General features: G+C 46.1%; 1 protein-coding gene and 2 long non-coding RNA genes across 5 annotated transcripts; 1 reads left to right on the top strand and 2 right to left on the bottom strand.

The window, feature by feature from the left end:
- Positions 1 to 1,710: 1,710 nt before the first annotated feature.
- LOC145503776 (uncharacterized) lies at positions 1,711 to 2,343 on the bottom strand. The gene is made up of 2 exons (XR_014051744.1): positions 2,219 to 2,343; positions 1,711 to 1,939 (listed from the first exon to the last, which is right to left on the bottom strand). It is a non-coding gene; the product is annotated as an uncharacterized LOC145503776 (long non-coding RNA).
- Positions 2,344 to 2,440: 97 nt separating this feature from the next.
- On the top strand, positions 2,441 to 5,245 carry LOC145503777 (uncharacterized). 2 transcript variants are annotated; one of them, XR_014051746.1, is made up of 3 exons: positions 2,441 to 2,742; positions 4,606 to 4,680; positions 4,890 to 5,245. It is a non-coding gene; the product is annotated as an uncharacterized LOC145503777 (long non-coding RNA). The 2 variants fall into 2 exon arrangements; XR_014051745.1 differs by lacking the exon at positions 2,441 to 2,742 and adding an exon at positions 3,156 to 3,525.
- A 2,469-nt stretch (positions 5,246 to 7,714) lies between these two features.
- On the bottom strand, positions 7,715 to 13,865 carry CENPA (centromere protein A). Of its 2 annotated transcripts, none has more exons than XM_081484026.1 (5): positions 13,577 to 13,865; positions 10,794 to 10,903; positions 10,220 to 10,297; positions 9,771 to 9,930; positions 7,715 to 9,525 (listed from the first exon to the last, which is right to left on the bottom strand). In XM_081484026.1, exons 1-4 carry the CDS (start codon positions 13,668 to 13,670, stop codon positions 9,796 to 9,798), a joined length of 417 nt encoding a protein of 138 aa, XP_081340152.1. In that variant the 5' UTR covers positions 13,671 to 13,865; the 3' UTR covers positions 7,715 to 9,525; positions 9,771 to 9,795. The 2 variants fall into 2 exon arrangements, with proteins under 2 accessions (XP_081340152.1, XP_081340153.1); XM_081484027.1 differs by having other exon boundaries at positions 7,715 to 8,945; positions 13,577 to 13,858.
- Positions 13,866 to 19,579: the final 5,714 nt, after the last annotated feature.

The following is a 19,579-nucleotide window of genomic DNA, read 5'->3' as shown; positions in this document are numbered from 1 at the left end:
CCCTGGGACAAAAGAGAAGGGAAGGCTTTGAGAATACAGGAAGAATTTAGGCGAGTCCCTGGAAGGAGAAACTAGCAAACATGACAGTGTATGGAGGTACCAATGTGCAGCAGTGCAAGATGGGAAAGTCCTCACTTAGGAAAGGCAGTTTAGGCTCCCTGGGCTCCCACTTACCCATCTGTAAAATGGGGTCAGCCTCACCTGTTTACTGCTCCAGAATGCCACTGAGGAGATGTGCAAAAGTCTCTTGTTAGAGCATATAGAATTATGAAGTCTCAGAGATTGATGTCAAACAGAACTCATAGGTGAAATGTGTTTTCCCCCCACTGGCTTCTTTCTCTGAAAAGTTTAGAGGAAATTATTTTCAAGTGCTTTGATCTTCTTGGCAGAAAGACACCAAATAAATTCGAGATGTTATGGTACATTAGTCTCTCTGCTTGGGAACTGAGGGTGACCAATTTTATTCAATAGCTAGTGACAACCTTTCAGAGTTGCTTAAACCACCTAAGCCCCACCCAAGTCCTAGCCCCTGAGGCCACTACCCTCTGAGCCTTTCTCATGTAACCATCTTGAAATAGGTCTGTGAAGGTGATTTTTAAGGCCGACACCTTGTTTATGTGGCCAAGACTCCTTGGTGGGTACCAGGGTGTCCCAGTCTGTGACTTGGGTGTAAGACAGTGGGCAAGCTTTTGCCACACGGCCACTCAGCCTCCCTGAACACATTGCTATGGAACCGTGATGACACTAGCCGCTGCTGACATTCATGGGGTAGTGGGCGCTGCCAGAACCTGCAGTGGGGTTAACGGGGGATGAGTAGCTTGCCCAGGTCATGGAGTCACAGTCAGAGTCGGGCTTCAGACTGTCCGTGCCAGGCCTGGGTTCCTTCGTATTCTGGTGATCTCACTACCTCGTGTGCAACAACCCCCCTCTGAGTTGTCAGGAAGAACATGTGTGTCTCAGCCACGTGAAAGGATAGGGAGGTTCTTTACCAATGCGTTTGGCTTCTCTTTTTACAGTCATTTTCTAATTTAAATGCCTGCACAGATGTCGTGATCTAATTGGGTTGCTTTCTGTTTGGGTTTCTCCCTGGGCCGGAGGCCTGCTGTTCTTGCCTGCCAGGAGGTCAGAGGTGAGCCTGGGACTTGCAGAGCTCTCTTCCAGCTGTGAGTTCTACAGTTTTCTTCTGAATCAACATCCTCTGCCCCAGAGGTGCCAGTGGAAAAGGCCAAGTGTTTCTGGGACTCCCTCCCAAGCGCATCAGGGACTCCCAGGTGACTCAGTGGTAAAGAATCCACCTGCCAATGCAGGAGACACAAGAGATGTGGGTTTGATCCCTGGGTTGGAAAGATCCCCTGGTGTAAGAAATGGCAACCTGCTCCAGTATTCTTGCCTGGAATATTCTATGGACAGAGGAGCCTGGTGGACATGGGGTTGCAAAGAGTCAGACATGACTGAGTGACTGAGCACGCACACATGCACCCAAGCGCACAGGGACCCATTCCTTCTACTGCCCGTTCACTTGCATGGACCACTTGCATGGACCCTAGCCTTGCTGCCTTGAACAGCCCATGCCCTGGGTCTGCTATGATGTTTCACCTCCTCTCCCCACTGCACCCCACACCCACTGTCCGTGATGGACCCAGTGCCCACTCCCATTGTTGAACGAGCCCGTCATCCCGTGGGTGCCACTGTAACAGTGAGATCCAGATGGTAGGTGAGGGCTGTATTCATTTGCTGATACACAAGGTACTACAGACAGCGGTAGAGGGGTGGAAGGAGGTGATTAAACAACAACATACACTTATTTCCTCACATTTCTAGAGCCTGGAGTTCTAAGTTCAAGGTGCCGGTGGGATTGTTTCTTCTGAGGTCTCTCTCCACGTCTTGTGGATGGCCATCTTCTCCCTGTTTCTCCACATGGTCTTCCTTCTATATACATCTGAGTCCAAACTTCCTCTTATAAGTCCAGCCTCACTGGATTTGGGCCCACCCCACTGACCACCTTCTACCCTAATTACCTCCCCAAAGTACAGGCACACTACATTTGGGGTTAGAACTTCAGCAAAGGAATTTGGGGGGATACAATTCAGCCCATAGAGGGCCAAGGGGATATTTTAGAGGGGTCTCCAAAGTCAGAATCCTGTACCAGTGAGGGTGGGGGTAGCAGGGAGGAAGGGGGACAGGAAGGGTCCCTGAAGTCCTGCCATATCTATCGTGCCTCACTCTGGTGGTCACTGGAGCTTCAGCTCTTTCTCTCCTCATAGAAAGGTGGGCCTGGAACACTCCCAAGGGCTCCAGAGGAGCTGGACTTTGCTTTTGGTAGGAATGGGTTTGGGGAGAGCAAAGATCCTGGGGCCCCCTGGGATTCTAGGAGTGATTCAGCTGCCTGATGTCACAATCTAATGCTGTGTCTCTCTTCTGTTCCCCTTCTGTCCCCACCACGGTCTCCCTGGCTGGTCATCTGTCCCCATCTCTGTGGCAGGGTTAAGAACCATCCCCTGCTTCACGCCTGCAAAGTCCCCTCGACTTGAGTCAGGGGAGCTTCTCTGCTTACCGTCTCTGGGCTTCCGTTTCTTTGGCTGTGGAACGGGGAGGCTGGGAGCGACTCCAGGGAGAGAGCCCTGTGGGGCCCCAGGCCCATGCCTCAAAACCTCATGGAGGGTTACTGCAGGACTGTCCTGTCCCGATCTGTCTAGACTCCAGGAGGGAATGAGAAGTGCCTAGTTACCGCTAAGCCCTCAGGTTAGTGGGTGCAAACCCGTCATCAGTCCTTGTAGCTGCTCCACTTCCCCCCAACATTGGATTTTGATGTGCCATGATCTTGGTCCCAGGGACCATCAGTTAGCATGTATGGCTTGCTGATCACCACACCTGTTTACCAGACCATCTCCTCACTGTCATTCATATATTAATGTGCCTGGTAAGTTTTAGTTGAATTGTTTTTTTCTATACTCAGTCTACCAGGTTTGTAGTTTACAGGGTATCTTTATCTACTCAACTTTTAAAATTTTGCAAAAGAATTACTGGTTCAGTTGCAGCGCAGAAAGGAGCCAGGGGTAGAGAGATGGGGGGCGGAGCCTGGTGGTGCTCACATGGGAGGGCAAGCAATGAAGGCACCGCCCCTCAGCTAGGCCACGCCTCTTCCTCCTGATTGTAAGCTGCCTGGCTTTAGATGTAGATTGTGAACAGATGGGTGCATGTAAGACTCCTTAGAGAATTCGAAAGTCCAGGGTGGTCCTGGGAAGCCAGCCCCCTCCCCGCTATGATACCTCCATCCCACCTTCTCCCCAGGAGCCCTAAGAGTGACTGACAATGGCCTGGGGTCAAGAGGCTCCCCTGGGAGAGGAAGAGGCCTCTAAGAGGGGCTTTGTCTGGAAATTTTCATTCCTCCTTTATTTACTAGCAAGACCAAATTTAAATAGCCTCCAAGCCAAGAAGCTGGAGTCTGATCTAATTGTCAGTGACTTTGAACTGTCACAGGACTGCCCTCTAGCAGGAAAGCCTGTCACACTAGGGAGGAGTAAGGTACGACCTATATGGGCCCCAGGAGGGGGATTGGGAAATAGTAGCAGGAAATTACTTACTTTTCTGGAGTCAGAGGTATCAGGGTATGGAATAGGCTGTCTAGGGAATTGATGAGCTCACCATCAATTCTTTGGACTTTGGACTTTAGAGGAGTCCAAAGAGAGAACAGGGAGGTGAGGGAAGGTGGCTGTTGGAGAGGAGATTCAGGCGTGGATATGTGTGTGTGAATTCAGTTCAGTTGAGTCACTCAGTCGTGTCCAACTCTGAGACTCCAAGGACTGCAGCCGCCAGGCCTCCCTGTCCATCATCAACTCCCGGAGTTTACTCAAACTCATGTCCATTGAGTCGGTGATGTCATCCAACCATCTCCTCCTCTGTCGTCCCCTCCTCCTCCTGCCTTCAATCTTTCCCAGCATCAGGGTCTTTTCCAATGAGTCAGTTCTTCGCATCAGGTGGCCAAAGTATTGAAGCTTCAGCTTCAGCATCAGTCCTTCCAAGATTTCCTTTAGGATGGACTGGTTGGATCTCCTTGCAGTCCAAGGGACTCTCAAGAGTCTTCTCCAACACCACAGTTCAAAAGCATCAATTCTTCGGCGCTCAGCTTTCTTTATAGTCCTACTCTCACATCCATACATGACTACTGGAAAAACCATAGCTTTGACTGGATGGACCTTTGTTGGCAAAGTAATGCCTCTGCTTTTTAATGTGCTGTCTAGGTTGGTCATAACTTTTCTTCCAAGGAGCAAGTGTCTTTTAATTTCATGGCTGCAGTCACTTTTGATTTTGGAGCCCCCAAAAATAAAGTCTGTGATTTTGAAGTGATTTTGGAGCCCCTAAAAATAGTCTGCCACTGTTTCCACTGCTTGCCCATCTATTTGCCATGAAGTGATGGGACCAGATGCCATGATCTTAGTTTTCTGAATGTTGAGTTTTAAGGCAGCTTTTTCACTCTCCTCTTTCACTTTCAAAACTGGCTGGTTATTGCCATTACTCCCAAACCTGTAAGTCTGATTCTGTGAAAGGGCTTGAAAAAAACTCATTTTATCTCAAGTGCGCTAACTAACTATGCTGTCTCTTAAGCCTTGGGGTGGCGTCTGGGTCCAATCTGATGGCTGCCTCCTGTTCTTTGCTGCTGTTTCTATGGAAAAGTTGCAGGTAAGTCATGCTATTATTAATAGCAGAGTTGGGGTTTCAATTCTCTGGGTGTATGAGTGAGATCTGATGAAAGGGAGGAGAGTGAGTTCTGACTCTGTGTGCGAACTGTAAACCGGGGAACCGTCAAAGTAACAAGGCTTGGAGAGACACGAGTTAGGCAAAGGGGTTTAGTATTATTTGGACTGAATGTCAATCCTTTCTCTCTACAGTCTTCATTGGCATCCGGTATCTGACCCTCTGCCTTCTACCCTGAGGACCCTGCTTCCGTTGAAGTTGATAGACCAGAGAGGGTGTCCAGAATGACTCACATGGCTGGGGTGGAGTGGGGACCGATCAGAACTTAGCAAATGCCCAGGGAGAGACACTCTGCCAGTTCTCTACAGCTCACTCAGAGACTCTGAAATTCACATCTCTTGTTTCTGTCCTGGATCAAGCTGCATTTAATTTTCACTGGGAGCCATTTCCTGGAATCTTCTACAGGTTGGGGATTTGGAACTGACTGTGTATATTCTCATCAAACAGTTTAGCCAATAATGAAAAGAGCGATTATCAGCTGGGATATAAACATTGAGGATGGAGTCCAATTTTTTCCCCCATTGGGAAAACATATTACAAAATTTGAGAAAATATTTTATTGAATATTTAGAATTACAAAACTAACATTCTTGTTCGAACATATTCCTCTATTCAAGTCCTTTTCTCGTTTGTGAATCAAGTTTTTGTTGTTTAGTTCTCTATATATTCTAATATTAATCTCTTATTGATATGATCTGCAAATATTTTTCTCAATCTCTGTTGTCTCATTATCTCATTTTATATATATATATATATATATATAAACCCATTCCAGTATTCTTTCATGGAGAATCTCATGGACAGGAGCCTGGTGAGCTATAGTCCATAGAATCAAGGAGAGTTGGACACAACTGAAGAGACTTAGCATATATGTAACAAATACTTGCTCATTCTGCCTTTTCACTATTGATAGCCCCAAAATTCTTAATTTTCATAGTCAAATATGTTCATTTTTTTAATTGCCTGTACCTTTGGTGTCATATCCGAGAAATTATTGCCAAATCCAATGTTGTGAAGTATTTGCCCTATTTTTTTTCTTTCTTAATGTTTTTTGTCTTAAAAAAAATTTTTTTTTTCCCTATGTTTTCTTCTGAGAGTTTTGTAATTGTCATTCTTATATTTAAGCTTTTGGTCCATTTTGAGTCGACTTTTCTATATGGTGGTGGGTAAGGTTTCAACTTCATTCTTTGCATGGGGATATCCAGTTTTCCCAGAAACATTTGTTGGAAAACCTCTTTTCCCCATTTAATGGCTTTGGCACCCTTGTCAAAAATCATTTGACCATATATTCAAGGGTTTACTTGTAGGCCCCCTCATCCTATTCCATTGGTCTATCTGGTCTTTATCCCAGTAGTTGTTTGGACCACTCTCCTACTGAAGACAAAGAAAAAGTTGGACAAATATATTTTTGCTCTTAAAAGCATTAAACTGCTAACAAGGCAGTGATTATTAGAAATTATTGATACAAGATCAAAGAGAGGATGGAAATCTAGAGATGAGTTTAATAGCAGATTAGGCCTAACATTTTTCCGTGGGAATGTAGCTGAGGAATGAGCTATGCTTTCGGTAACCTTGTGGGGTTAGGGAGACAAGGCTGAAGTACAGGCCTGCTAAGGTAAGGGTGATAAATTCACCTTGGAGGGCTGCCTGTACCTTGGGAATAAAGTGAATGAGAAGCAATTTCTTTTTTTTAATTAATTTCACTTGGCAGATGAATACTTTATACAGTATTGTGATGTTTTTTTCATACATCAACATGAATTAGTCACAGGTATACATGTGTCCCCCCATCCTGAATCCCGCCTGCCACCTCCTGAGAAGCAATTTCTACACAGCTCCTTGGCTTTGAATCATCTGAGTGGTTCAGAAAATCTTGGGCTCTAAAACTGAACTGAAGGTGGTTCTGAATGTTTAGTGCCTCTAGGCAACTATAGAAAAAAAAATACCCAATCCTCTCTAGAGGAAGGTGCCATTCTAGGCCTCAAATTATTTCTCCATATAGATGTGTCAGGCATACAATCATGTGTAATCAACATCAGAGGAAAAAAAATGAGCAGGAATCAACAGAAGCCATAAATAGAAACAGAGTCATAGGGAGTCTATGAGAGTTACAGACATAGTCTGCAAAGCAACTTACTTTCTGTGTTAAAGGATATAAAAGCCAAGTTTGACATTTTCGACAAGGAGCTAGAAATTATAAAAAGGGACATGACAATTTTGAGAAGAATCAAAAATTCTAGAACTAGGATTTCCCTGGTGGTACAGTGGATAAGAATTCGCCTGCCAATGCAGGGCACATGGGTTCAATCTCTGCTCTGGGGAGATCCCACATGCCACAGAGCAACTAAGCCTGTGCATCACAACTACTGAAGCCCGTGGGCCTAGAGCCTGTGCTCTGCAACAAGAGAAGCCACCAAAATGAGAAGCCTGAGCACTACAATGAAGAGAGTTCTTGGATATTAAAAAATGTGAAAGCATAAATAAAAAACCCAGTGGAAAGATTAGAAGATGATGTTGGTGAAATCACCCAGAAAGTAGGGAAAACGAAAACAAAACTCCAACAACATCAGCTATGTAAGTGCTCAAAGCTGACAGTAAATTGTAACATCAGATTCTCAGGTTATTGTATAGTTACTATACATGTTACTCTGTGGTGCTGAGCACACATCCTGCCTGGCATTTGAATGTGACATGTGACCATGTGTTGCAGTGGGGCTCTGGTTGGTACAATTTTAGGAGAGAAGAGAAGTGTCAATTTTAAGAAAATTAGAGGAAGAGTATAATCTTCTGATGGAGAAGGAAATGGCAACCCACTCCAGTATTCTTGCCTAGAGAATCCTGGGGACAGCGGAGCCTGGTGGGCTGCCATCTATGGGGTCGCACAGAGTGGGACACGACTGAAGCGACTTTGCATGCATGCAGGCATAATCTTCTGATTAATAACACTCTGACAAGAACGTTAAATGTATTCATAGATAAGCTTTATTCCAATGTTTACATAAAAATGAGTTGATGTCAAACAGGAAAAGGTTTTTACAAAGGGTTAAAATTTATGAAACAACAGAACTTGGTCCTTCCCTTTAGTTTGAATTCAGTTGGCTGACGCATCGTTATTAGTTATCTTCCCTGACTAATCATTTTCATCACACACAATGCCTAAATGTCTTTGGGTGGAACTTCCTATTTCCCTGGAAGTCTCTTAAACTGCTTTCAGTTACAAGAGAAGGGCAAGGATTTTATCGGCTCATGCTCTACTCCACTGGAGGCAAAGGTACATCCCTCAATTCTCTTGTTTAAATTGGGGCTGTTGGCAAAGTGTCCAAAGGAAGAATTTAATGCTAACACACAAAAAACATAGTAAAATCTATGTATAACAGTAACTTTGCTTCAAATTTTTTTCATTAAGAATTATTTTTATTATCTTTCCACAAGGAAGTTATAAAAATATCTGTAAAAACATCGAAAAGGCTCTTTAAAATCCTGGAATGAAAAATTCTGAAGTATGAATTATGATACATCTCCTATGATTTGCAAATAAAGAATAAAATAAATTCTACAATTTGGAATTTCTGAATGATTTTGCCAGGAATTTACCAGAAGGAGCCAGAACATCAAACCTTAACAATTTTCTATTTTCATCCCAATTGAGTTTTTGAAAAGCTGTATAATCTGTTGACAGGTACAGTCCACATACGAACTTGCTTCTGCCATTAATGATGAAGTCAACCTGAAGGACAGAGATTTGTACACTGGATGTGCCAGGCTCTTCCATGCAACTGACTGGTCTTCTCTTATTTTTTTCCATCATGTTTTAAATATAAGTAAATATATATATATATATGGTAAAAATTTAAATGGTACAAGAAGATTTAAAATAATCAGTAAATATCCTTTTTGCCCATAACCTAGAAAATCTGATGTCTTCCAAATCATCAGTCACATGAATAATTTGCAAAGTGAAGTCAACCTTAGAGTCTCCTCATCTGAAAATTATTCTCAGGATTTCTGGAATGTGTTGATTCTCTCATATATTACCTCTGTTACAGAGGAAAGCCATGCAGTCTTCTTCTAAAAAAAAAAACTAACTACGAAAGCAACTTGCACACTCTGCTCTGAGAGAGCCAGTCCAGGCAACACCTTGTACTCCATGAATCTGGTCCTGGCTACAGGCAGAGGCTCTGGGATCAACCCTGAAATTTAGGAATCATATTAACTAACAAGGCATTTTCAAAAATAAGAACTTTCTTTCAATCAAAACAAGGTCATCATATATACACTATCATGTGTGAATGATAGATAACTAGCTAGGGAGAAGCTGCTATATAACATACGGAGCCCAGCCTGGTGCTCTGTGATGACCTAGAGGAGAGGGAGGCTCAAGAGGGAGGAGATATATATATATATAATTATGGCTGATTCTTGTTGTTGTACCACAGAAACCAACACAACATTGTAAAGCCATTACCTTCCAATTAAAAAATCAAACCCAAAAGAACCCCAAGGTCATCTGGTCCTTGAAAAACAGGATGAACTCTGTCAGAGATTCAGTTTATCTGGTCATTATTTAATTGAAAATAAGCATGTGTTAGTCGCTCAGTCGTGTCTAATTCTGCAACTGCATGAACTGTAGCCCTCCAGGCTTCTCTGTCCATAGGGTTCTCCAAGCAAGAATTCTGGAGTGGATTGCCATTCTTTTCTCCAGAGGATCTTCCCGACCCAGGGATCAAACCTGGGTCTCCTGAATTGCTGGCAGATTCTTTGCCGTTGGAGCTACAGGGAAGTCCAAATTAAAATTGAAAAATAACTTTGTACAAAAGGACAGGAGCTGCAGAATCCCAAACATTCAAGTTAAAACTAGGTCAAAGCTTTCCTAGAGAACAAAGGGGAGGCAAGGCAGCAAAGGAGTCAGGATGGAGAAGGAAGCTTCCCTCAGAGAAACTCCCACCCAGGTGATGGGAAGTTGAGTGCTCTCCCCGCAAGGTCTGCTCACTCTCTGGTGAGCAGGAAATGCTTACAGAGACTTGGGTGGGTGGCCAGAGCTCAGCCAAGCCCTTCCTGAATGCCTCGGATCCTCCGGGCCAGCTGCACATCCTTCGGAAAGAGCGTGACGCGGCCGGCATGTAAGGAGAGGAGATAGGCATCCTCGAAGAGATGAACTAGAAACGCTTCTGCCGCCTGCAGACACAAAGAGAAGCAGAAAGACTGACACTGACGAGGGGACGTGGGCTGCTTTTTGCTGAGAGACCTGCTAAAAACTCAGCCTCTAAGGGCTCAAAGGACTACAGGAAAGATTGTTCACAGCACGAGACGGAACTTTGCCAGGGAATTCCACTACTACCAGACCCCAGAATCTAGCCTCCAGACTCAGGAGGTTCCCTGTTGCTCTTTTCAAGGAGGTGATATTCAGCCTCATCCTTCTCCCATTCTCACCCCTCACCCAACTGGCCCCTGGACCCCTTCTTACCTCTTGCAGGGCCAACAGGGCCTGGGCTTGCCAATTGAAGTCCACACCACGAGTGAATTGAACACATATTTCTCTTGCCTGTGAAGGAGTGGGGATGGGGAGCAAGGGGAAGAGTAGAGAGGAAAAGGAGACTCAAGAGAAGATAGACTCTCTCCGTGAGTCTCCATGAATCTTCACTTCTGTTATTCCTTCCTGGTGCTTAACCTCGGGACCTAACTAGTAGCTAACACCTAACTAGGTGTCAACTCCAGGGAGGTTAGAGATGGGCACATCTCTCCTGGTCGCAGTGGGGAGAGAGGAGGAGACAATCTCTTAGGGCAGGAGAAGGGATGAGAAGCTGATTGGATGAGAGAGTTCCTTTTACAAAATCAAAGCACAGTTTCAAAGGTGGTGGGGGTTAGAAATGAACTCTATAAAGAATGAGAAGTTGCCCTCGGCAGCCTCACGTTTTCAGGAGCTGAAGTGTCACTGATCAGATTATAGAAGAGGGCAAGAGATGACAAGGCCCCAACACCCAGGAAATTTAAAGAAAGGAGGCTGCACAGGGGTTGGTGGGAAGCTCCCTGGAGCTCACCAGGCGGCAGAAGGGGGTCTTTCTTAACAGCAGGTTTGTGGTCTTCTGAAGAGTTCGGATCTCCTTCAGGATTCTATATCTCCGGCGAGCAGGTGAACGGGAGGACGTGCCTGAGCAAAGGAGTCGAGTCATAGAGTCAAAGGCAGTGGAAAATAGGTGGTGTGCTGCAACCTGGCCAAAAAACTGCCAAACATGCATGCTCGGTCGTGTCCGACTGTGCAACCCCCTGGACTGTAGCCTGCCAGGCTCCTCTGTCCATGGGATTCTCCAGGCAAGAATACAGCAGTAGGTTGCCACGCTCTCCTCCAGGGGGGATCTTCCCAATCTAGGGATCGAACCCCTGTCTCTTGCGTCCCTTGCATTGCCAGGCAGATTCTTTACCACTAGTGCTACCTGGGAAGCCAAATAGTAGACTGTAGATAACAGGCTCCCCAAAGCAGGGATTTTTGTCTATTGTAGTCATTGTGGTAATCTTCAGCAACTGGAGAACAGCAGATCAGTGCTACCTGAATATTTGTTAAATGAATGAATAAATGATCCTTTCAGGGTCCTACTGACCCTCAGTGATGATCCTTTGAGGGTCTGAATTTAAATGCCAACTCTTTCACACATTACCTTAATCCTAAAGTAATGGGAAGCCATGGAAGAGCTTTAAGCAGGACGGAGAGATGATACACTTTTATTTAAAGATCACTCCTGCCCCTATGTAAGGAAAGTACTGAAAAGGGACAACAGTGGAAGTGATGTCATAGCCGGCTTAGGGTGGGGGGTTGGATGGGGCTGGTGGGAGTAGAGAAGGCAACAAGTGGCATGATTAGGATGCGATGTGGTGGTAGGAGTACCTGAACTTACATTTGGATTGGATGGACATGGGGCATAGGATGAAAAATCTCTTCCAGGTTTTTGGCTATGGGAGGTTGTGCCATTTACTGAAATGAGGGAAACTGAGGATGAAGAGGCAGGAGGAGAGTAACCAAAAGTTTGCTTTTAGATGTGTTTGGTGAAGAACTGACTCATTGGAAAAAACCCTGATGCTGGGAAAGATTGAAGGCCGGAGGAGAAGGGGATGACAGAGGATGAGATGGTTGGATGGCATCACCAACTCTATAGACATGAGTTTGAGCAAGCTCTGGGAGTTGGTGATGGACAGGGAAGCCTGGTGTGCTGCCGTCCATGGGGTCGCAAAGAGTCAGACACTACTGAGCTACTGAACTGAACTGAACTAGTGTGACATACCCCAGAGTCCTTGGGTAGAAAGGCAGTTGGACATAGGTATGTGGGGTCAGAGATGAGACCTGGGCTGGAGCTAAACATGTGAGTGCTGTCAGAGTGTAAGTCCTACTGGAGTCAAAAGGAGGGATGAGCCCCCCTGGGGAAGGGAAAGAAAGAAAAAGGAGACCACGGAAGTCCAATATCAACTTGCTCCAGAGAGATGCCACAAGCACTAGCTGCTGAGCAGAAATTACAGAGTGTATGTACCATGGAGTAAGGGGGATGGAGGGTTTCGAGGAAGAAATGGCCCACTGTGTCGAATGCTTCTGAAAGACAGGGTAAGAGAAGGACACAGGCATGTCTAATAAAGTTGACAATACAAAAGTAGTTGGTGACCTTGACAGGAGTAGTTCAAAGGCACTAGATACAGGGGTAGTGGTTATGAGGAGTCGGATTGAAATCAGTTGAAGGATCACTGGGAAGAGGGGAAAACAGACACATGGCAACACTAGTCTCAGGGCCTCAGTAACAATAAAATAAGAAAGAAAATGTATAAAAATGAAAAAATGATTCAAAAGTCATTATTTGCACATAATATAATAGCTCACTTGAAAATCTCAATTAAAGCAACTGAAAGACTATTAGGATTCACAAGAGAATTCAGCAAGTTCACTAGCTGCAAAGGTTATTTATGTTTAGGAAAGAAAAAAAAAAATCCTATGCACTATAGCAACATCTACAAATAACTGATAATACTTTCTTCTCCCTGCTCTTAGCTATGGAGCAGGAGACAAGTAAAGCGGTTGCTGATGGTTAGGTCTCCCATGCACCAGACCACAGTACAGAAATTGAGGACCACAGACCAGTCTTCTTTCCGGGCACATACCTCTGGAAGAGGACAAGGTGAGAGAACAGGTCGAGTTAGGGCACTTTGGTTAAGGCCCAACACAGCCACTCACTGAAGGAAAAAAAAAATCAAACCACCACCCCCCAACCCAAATACCTAAACAGGCACCTTCTAAAAGTAGAACTGTTGTTGTCACGAAACTTTTGTGAAGTTGTCACAAAAAGTAGCCAATAATTTTGCGACTGAAAAAAGCACAAACACTGATTTTAAAAAATCCTGTCTGCGGGAACAGACTGGGTGCCCTTGCTCAAGTTAGTAGGTCTGTCTGAGCCTCAGTTGTCCCATTTGTAAAATGGGCACAATATAAAGTTGAGTAACTTCGTATAAAGAGTTTAACATAATGCCTAGTTAGTGGTGAGCAGTCAATCCATGCTGTTAGTATCAAGAATGTCTAAGCCAGTCCTTTCTCCTCCTCGAAACTGCTTTCCTCAGTCCCCTCCGGGTTTTGGACCTTGCTTCCGTACAGATGCTGGACGGCAGAGCCGCTTTGCTCCCTGTAGAGGAAGGCCAGTGGACCGGGATTGGGAGAATGGGCTCGATCCCAGATCAGCAAGGAGCCTCAGCTTTTCGTCTGTGAAACGGGCACGCGGACCGGGTCCGTACCCACCTCACAGACAGGCTGCAGGCAGGCCGGCTCGGAGGGAAAGGGATCGCGGCGGGTTACCTAAGGACCGGGGCGGCCGGCGGGCGGCGGGAGCCGGGCTCGCGGGGCGCCTCCTGGGTGTTTCGGGCTTGCGGCTCCGGCGGCGCGGGCCCATGGCGGGCGCGCAGGGCTGCGGCCCCGCGGCTCCTTCTAGATCTTCTGGGTCCGGGGGCAGAGGCTGGGAGGGCCGGGGCGTCCCGGCCGCGTGCCCCGGCTGGGTGCTGTTCGAATTGCCCGCACCGACGCCAGTTCACTGGCGGCGTTTTTTAAAAACCAAATCCAGCGACTCCCAGTGGCTGCCTCGGAACGCTCCTGGCATAGAGCGACTGCGGGGAGGACCAATGAGAGCACAGGCCCGAGAGGCTAACGGCGGCGGTGATAGGAGGAGACTGCAGGGGCAAGAAAGATTGACGGTAGGAACCAGCCAATAGAGACTTGAAGAGGTGAAAGGAGGCGGGAACTGCTCCGGCCCTCCGCTCGCTTGGAGAGGCCCGCATGTTTGATGGATTAGACCCAGGTAGTCCAGTGGCTTCTGGTCGAAAAAAAGAAAGCTCCATTCTGACGATGTAGACGGTACGTGTGTGGAACGCGTTTCTCTAGACGAATCACTTTGCGCAAATATTTTACGTTTTGCTCTGTTAATCCTAAATTGGCTTTTAAAGATTAGGAGACAGGCCCAAGGAGAATGTGACTATTTCGTGCCTCACCTGAGATTAGGGTCACCCCGAACACCCCACGAACGCGACTCAGAAATGAGCATTAACTCAGTTCAGTTCAGTTCAGTCACTCAGTCGTGTCCGACTCTCTGCGACCCCATGGACTGCAGAACGCCAGTCTTCCCTGTCCATCACCAACTCCGGAACCTTGCTCAAACTCATGTTCATTAAGTCGGTGATGCCATCCAACCATCTCATCCTGAACGCTATTAATGATTAGGGTCGTGGGACAGCCAGAATGGGGACTCTGACAATGAGATCAAGCAGGGCAGGCTTCAGCTCTTTTCTGGATCACACGCTCCAGCATTTCAATAGAATCATCCCAAGGGAAAGGATCGTTTCCCTTCCTGTTGGGGGAAAATATGCTTGAGGTCAAATGTACAACTGAATAGTTAGAATAAAGGGGGTTCAGCAATACGTGAACCGTGAACTTCCAGATGTTCAAGCTGGTTTTAGAAAAGGCAGAGGAACCAGAGATCAAATTGCCAATATCCGCTGGATCATCGAAAAAAGCAAGAGAGTTTCAGAAAAACATCTATTTCTGCTTTATTGACTATGCCAAAGCCTTTGACTGTGTGGATCACAATAAACTGTGGAAAATTCTGAAAGAGATGGTCATACCAGACCACCTGACCTGTCTCTTGAGAAACCTGTATGCAGGTCAGGAAGCAACAGTTAGAACTGGACATGGAACAGACTGGTTCCAAATAGGAAAAGGAGTACGTCAAGGCTGTATATTGTCACCCTGCTTGTTTAACTTATATGCAGAGTACATCATGAGAAACGCTGGGCTGGAAGAAACACAAGCTGGAATCAATATTGCCGGGAGAAATATCAATAACCTCAGATATGCAGATGACACCACCCTTATGGCAGAAAGTGAAGAAGAACTAAAGAGCCTCTTGATGAAAGTGAAAGAGGAGAGTGAAAAAGTTGGCTTAAAGCTCAATATTCAGAAAACTAAGATCATGGCATCTGGTCCCATCACTTCCTGGGAAGTAGATGGGGAAACAGTGGAAACAGTGTCAGAGTTTATTTTGGGGGGCTCCAAAATCACTGCAGATGGTGATTGCAGCCATGAAATTAAAAGACGCTTACTCTTTGGAAGGAAGGTTATGACCAACCTAGATAGCATATTTAAAAGCAGAGACATTACTTTGCCAACAAAAGTCTGTCTAGTCAAGGCTATGGTTTTTCCAGTGGTCATGTATGGATGTGAGAGTTGGATGGTGAAGAAGGCTGAGCGCCGCAGAATTGATGCTTTTGAACTGTGGTGTTGGAGAAGACTCTTGAGAGTCCCTTGGACTGCAAGGAGATCCAATCAATCCATCCTAAAGGAGATCAATCCTGGGTGTTCATTGGAAGGACTGATGTTGAAGCTGAAACTCCAATATTTTGGCCACCTCATGTGAAGAGTTGACTCATTGGAAAAGACCCTAATGCTGGGTAGGATTGGGGGCAGGAGGAGAAGGGTATGACAGAGGATGAGATGGTTGGATGGCATCACTGACTCGATGGACATGGGTTTGGGTAGACTCCGGGAGTTGGTGATGGACAGAGAGGCCTGGCGTGCTGCAGTTCATGGGGTTGCAGAGAATGGACATGACTGAGCGACTGAACTGAACTGATATGACAGAAGGATGGTTGTTATTCAGTGACACAGAGGCAAGAAGTCCTTCTATACTAGTCTTCAAGACCTGTTAGTCAGATGAAGCAAATCTTCACTCATTTTGCTTTAGACCTCGAGTGCCTTCTTTGCCTTACTCAGTTCAGTTCAGTCGCTCAGTCGTGTCCGGCTCTTTGCGACCCCATGAGCTGCAGCACACCAGGTCTCCCTGTCCAACACCAACTCCCGGAGTCCACCCAAACTCATGTCCATTGAGTCGGTGATGCCATCCAACCATCTCATCCTCTGTCGTCCCCTTCTGCTCCTGCCCTCAATCTTACCCAGCATCAGGGTCTTTTCAAATTAGTCAGCTCTTAGCATCAGGTGGCCAAAGTATTGGAGTTTCAGCTTCAACATGAGACCTTCCAATGAATACCCAGGACTGATCTCCTTTAGGATGGACTGGTTGGATCTCCTTGCAGTCCAAGGGACTCTCAAGAGTCTTCTCCAACACCACAGTTCAAAAGCATCAATTCTTCGGCGCTCAGCTTTCTTTATAGTCCAACTCTCACATCCATACATGACTACTGGAAAAACCATAGCCTTGACTAGACGGACCTTTGTCGGCAAAGTAATGTCTCTGCTTTTTAATATGCTGTCTAGGTTGGTCATAACTTTCCTTCCAAGGAGTAAATGTCTTTTAATTTCATGGCTGCAATCACCATCTGCAGTGATTTTGGAGCCCAAAAAATAATGTCAGCCACTGTTTCCCCATCTGTTTGCCATGAAGTGATAGGACCAGATGCCATGATCTTAGTTTTCTGAATGTTGAGCTTTAAGCAGAATTTTTCTCTCCTCTTTCACTTTCAACAAGAGCCTCTTTAGTTCTTCTTCACTTTCTGCCGTAAGAGTGGTATCATCTGCATATCTGAGGTTATTGATATTTCTCCTGGCAATCTTGATTCCAGCTTGTGTTTCCTCCAGCCCAGTGTTACTCATGATGTACTCTGCATATAAGTTAAGTTAATGATTACTCAAGAGAGCAGGTTTACTTAACCGCAAGACCAAGCAGTGCTTTCTAAGCAACAAAACCCCCAAACAATTAAGCAGTGGTGGCAGGTGACCCACATGCTGCTCAGTGAGCTCAACAAGTTAATGATCCCTAGGATATGGTCTCTGCACACATGAAAAACAATAATTTGTGAACTGCGCTTGACCATGGAGAGACATGAAAAGTATGAAAGACAAACAAGTTACTTAATTGTGAAGTGACCCATCCAGCATCAAAGTCAGGATCAGAATGGACACCAGGACCATCAACCTCAGAGCAGGATTTGGCACTTCTGTGAGAATGGGAGGCTGGCCCAAGGACAAGAATTCTGATTTCTGGAGAGGCCAGGGCCAGTCCTTGTATATATTTGGGTCTAGGGCTGGCATCCGGCCAGGTATCACCCTTTTTGAACAGCAGTGGGTGACTGAATTATGAGTGAACTCAGCACCCAAATGGGCTCCTTTTCTTTGGGTATTAAGGTAGACCATGAGCTCCAGGTGGCGTTAGTGGTAAAGAACCCACCTGCCACTGTGGGTTAGATGCAAGAGATGTAGGTTTGATCCCAGGACCGGCAAGATCCCCTGGAGGAGGGCATGGCAACCCACTCCAGTATTCTTGCCTGGCGAAACCATGGTCAGAGGAGCTTGGTGGGCTACAGTCCATGGGGTCACACAGAGTCAGACATGACTGAAGCGACTTAGCATGCATGCATGAGCCCCAGCCACACTCCCCAGTGCCTCTTGCTGGTCAGCACAGAAGAATCTCTGGATCATCAGTAGGAACAAAGACCACAGATTCCTGGAGACTCCTGTGAATATATCTGGCTCACTTCCTTTATCCGTGGGACAAGGAGACTGATTCCTGGGAGAGGAAGGGGCTTCTCAGGCCACTAGTTAGAGCCAGATCTGGAACTCTGGATTCACAGTCAAGAACTCTACTCACTGCATCAAGCTGCAATGGAACACAAGTCTTTACCTTAGAATGAGGAACAGAACCTGAGAATAATATTCTGCATAGAATTTTGGTGTCCCTTTTCTCCTCTGACATTTATTTTTATAAATAAAAGCAAACAAACACTATTTTGTACTGATGACTTCTGATTTTGTGATGCCCATGGTGATCTCCCTCTTGGCTGTTCCAGAATCTGGGTGAGAGTTCCTGCCTACCTTGAGAAGGTAACAACTAACTCTCAACAATAGGCAGACCAGGTTGATGTGGGTCTACAGTCCTTTAAGGCAGCATCTCCTTGAGTTGGCTGGCTGGAGCTGTGCTTGGGGGATGCTCAGTGGGTCCACTGGTGATGGGGGGTGGGCTGAGTAGTCTGGTCCAGGAGACCCAGTCTTTGGTGCCAGCTTACACAACAGACCATCCAACAGCCAAGGGCTCGAAAATGTAAGTCTACTCTTTGAATGGCTCTGATCTTCATCCTCGCCACCATTTCTCTAGTTTGAAAGTGTTGCCGCTCACTCGTGTCCTACTCTTTGAGATCCCGTGGACTGTAGCCTGCCAGGCTCCTCTGTCTGTGGGATTCTCTAGGCAAGAATACTGGAATGGGTTGCCATGCCCTCCTCCAGAGGATCTTCCTGACCCAGCTATCAAACTCAGGTCTCCTGCATTGCAGGCAGATTTTTCACCATCTGAGTTACCAGGGAAGCCCTTCTCTAGTTTAGACCCGAAGTAACCAGTGTTTTTTGTTGTTGTTTAATTCTTTGGCTGCACCACACGGCATGTGGGACACTTGTTCCCTGGTTAGGGATTAGATTCACATCCCCTGCATTGGAAGCATGGAGTCTGGACCACCAGGCAAGTCCCCAATGGGCGTTTTACCAGTCTCTGCCTTTAGTACCTCCTGACATTAGTCAAACCTGTCTCCATGTAACAACTAGGTGATCTTTCCAAACAATGATTAGGGTTTCATCACTCCTTTGGCACCCTGCTATCTAAGGATGGAGTTCTAGTGGCTCAGCAAAGCCTAAAAGGTACAGCACTACCCAGGGGCCTGTGCCACTCCCTGTGTTGTACTCATGGCTGGCAAACCAACCTACTCACCTGCAGCTCCTGAGTTCATCATCTGGTTACACACTTAACACATTTCTGTGCTTTCACCAGCTGTTCCTTGCTCCTAGAATATGACTTTCCTCTTCCTCTCCTCCCAGCCTGGAAGACAGCTGCTCATTCTGCGACACGGGTTCCAAAGGGGCTGACAGCTCTGGGCGCTGAGCCACTCTCCCTGGCCCCCCCGCCCCCACCCTCAGACAAAGGCCTCTCACTAGCAAACATTGTGCTGGGCTCCAACTCCTTCCTTACACATCTGTCTCTCTGGTTTTCTCTGATGGACCCAGTTCTTGGAGCATGTCAGCTCTCAATGAAAGCTTGAATTATGGGATAGAAATCATATACATATATTGGACAAGACAGATGTAGAAAACAAACTTATGGTTATTAGGGGGGGAAGGGAAGGGAGGGATAAACTGGGAGGCTGGGATTGACATATACACACTACCATATATAAAACAGGTAACTAATAAGGACCCACTGTATGGCGCAGTGAACTCTACTCCTCTGTAGTGCCCTATAAGAAAATGCCATTACAGAGGCCTTTTATCTATCTAAACAAGAGTGGGTATATGTATAACTGATGCACTTTGCTA

The sequence above is a fragment of the Giraffa tippelskirchi genome, chromosome 4, assembly GCF_054371585.1.
Source record: "Giraffa tippelskirchi isolate mGirTip1 chromosome 4, T2T-mGirTip1v1.2.pri, whole genome shotgun sequence".
In the NCBI taxonomy this organism is placed as follows: Eukaryota; Metazoa; Chordata; class Mammalia; order Artiodactyla; family Giraffidae; genus Giraffa; species Giraffa tippelskirchi.
This window is presented reverse-complemented; position numbering and strand designations above follow the sequence as displayed.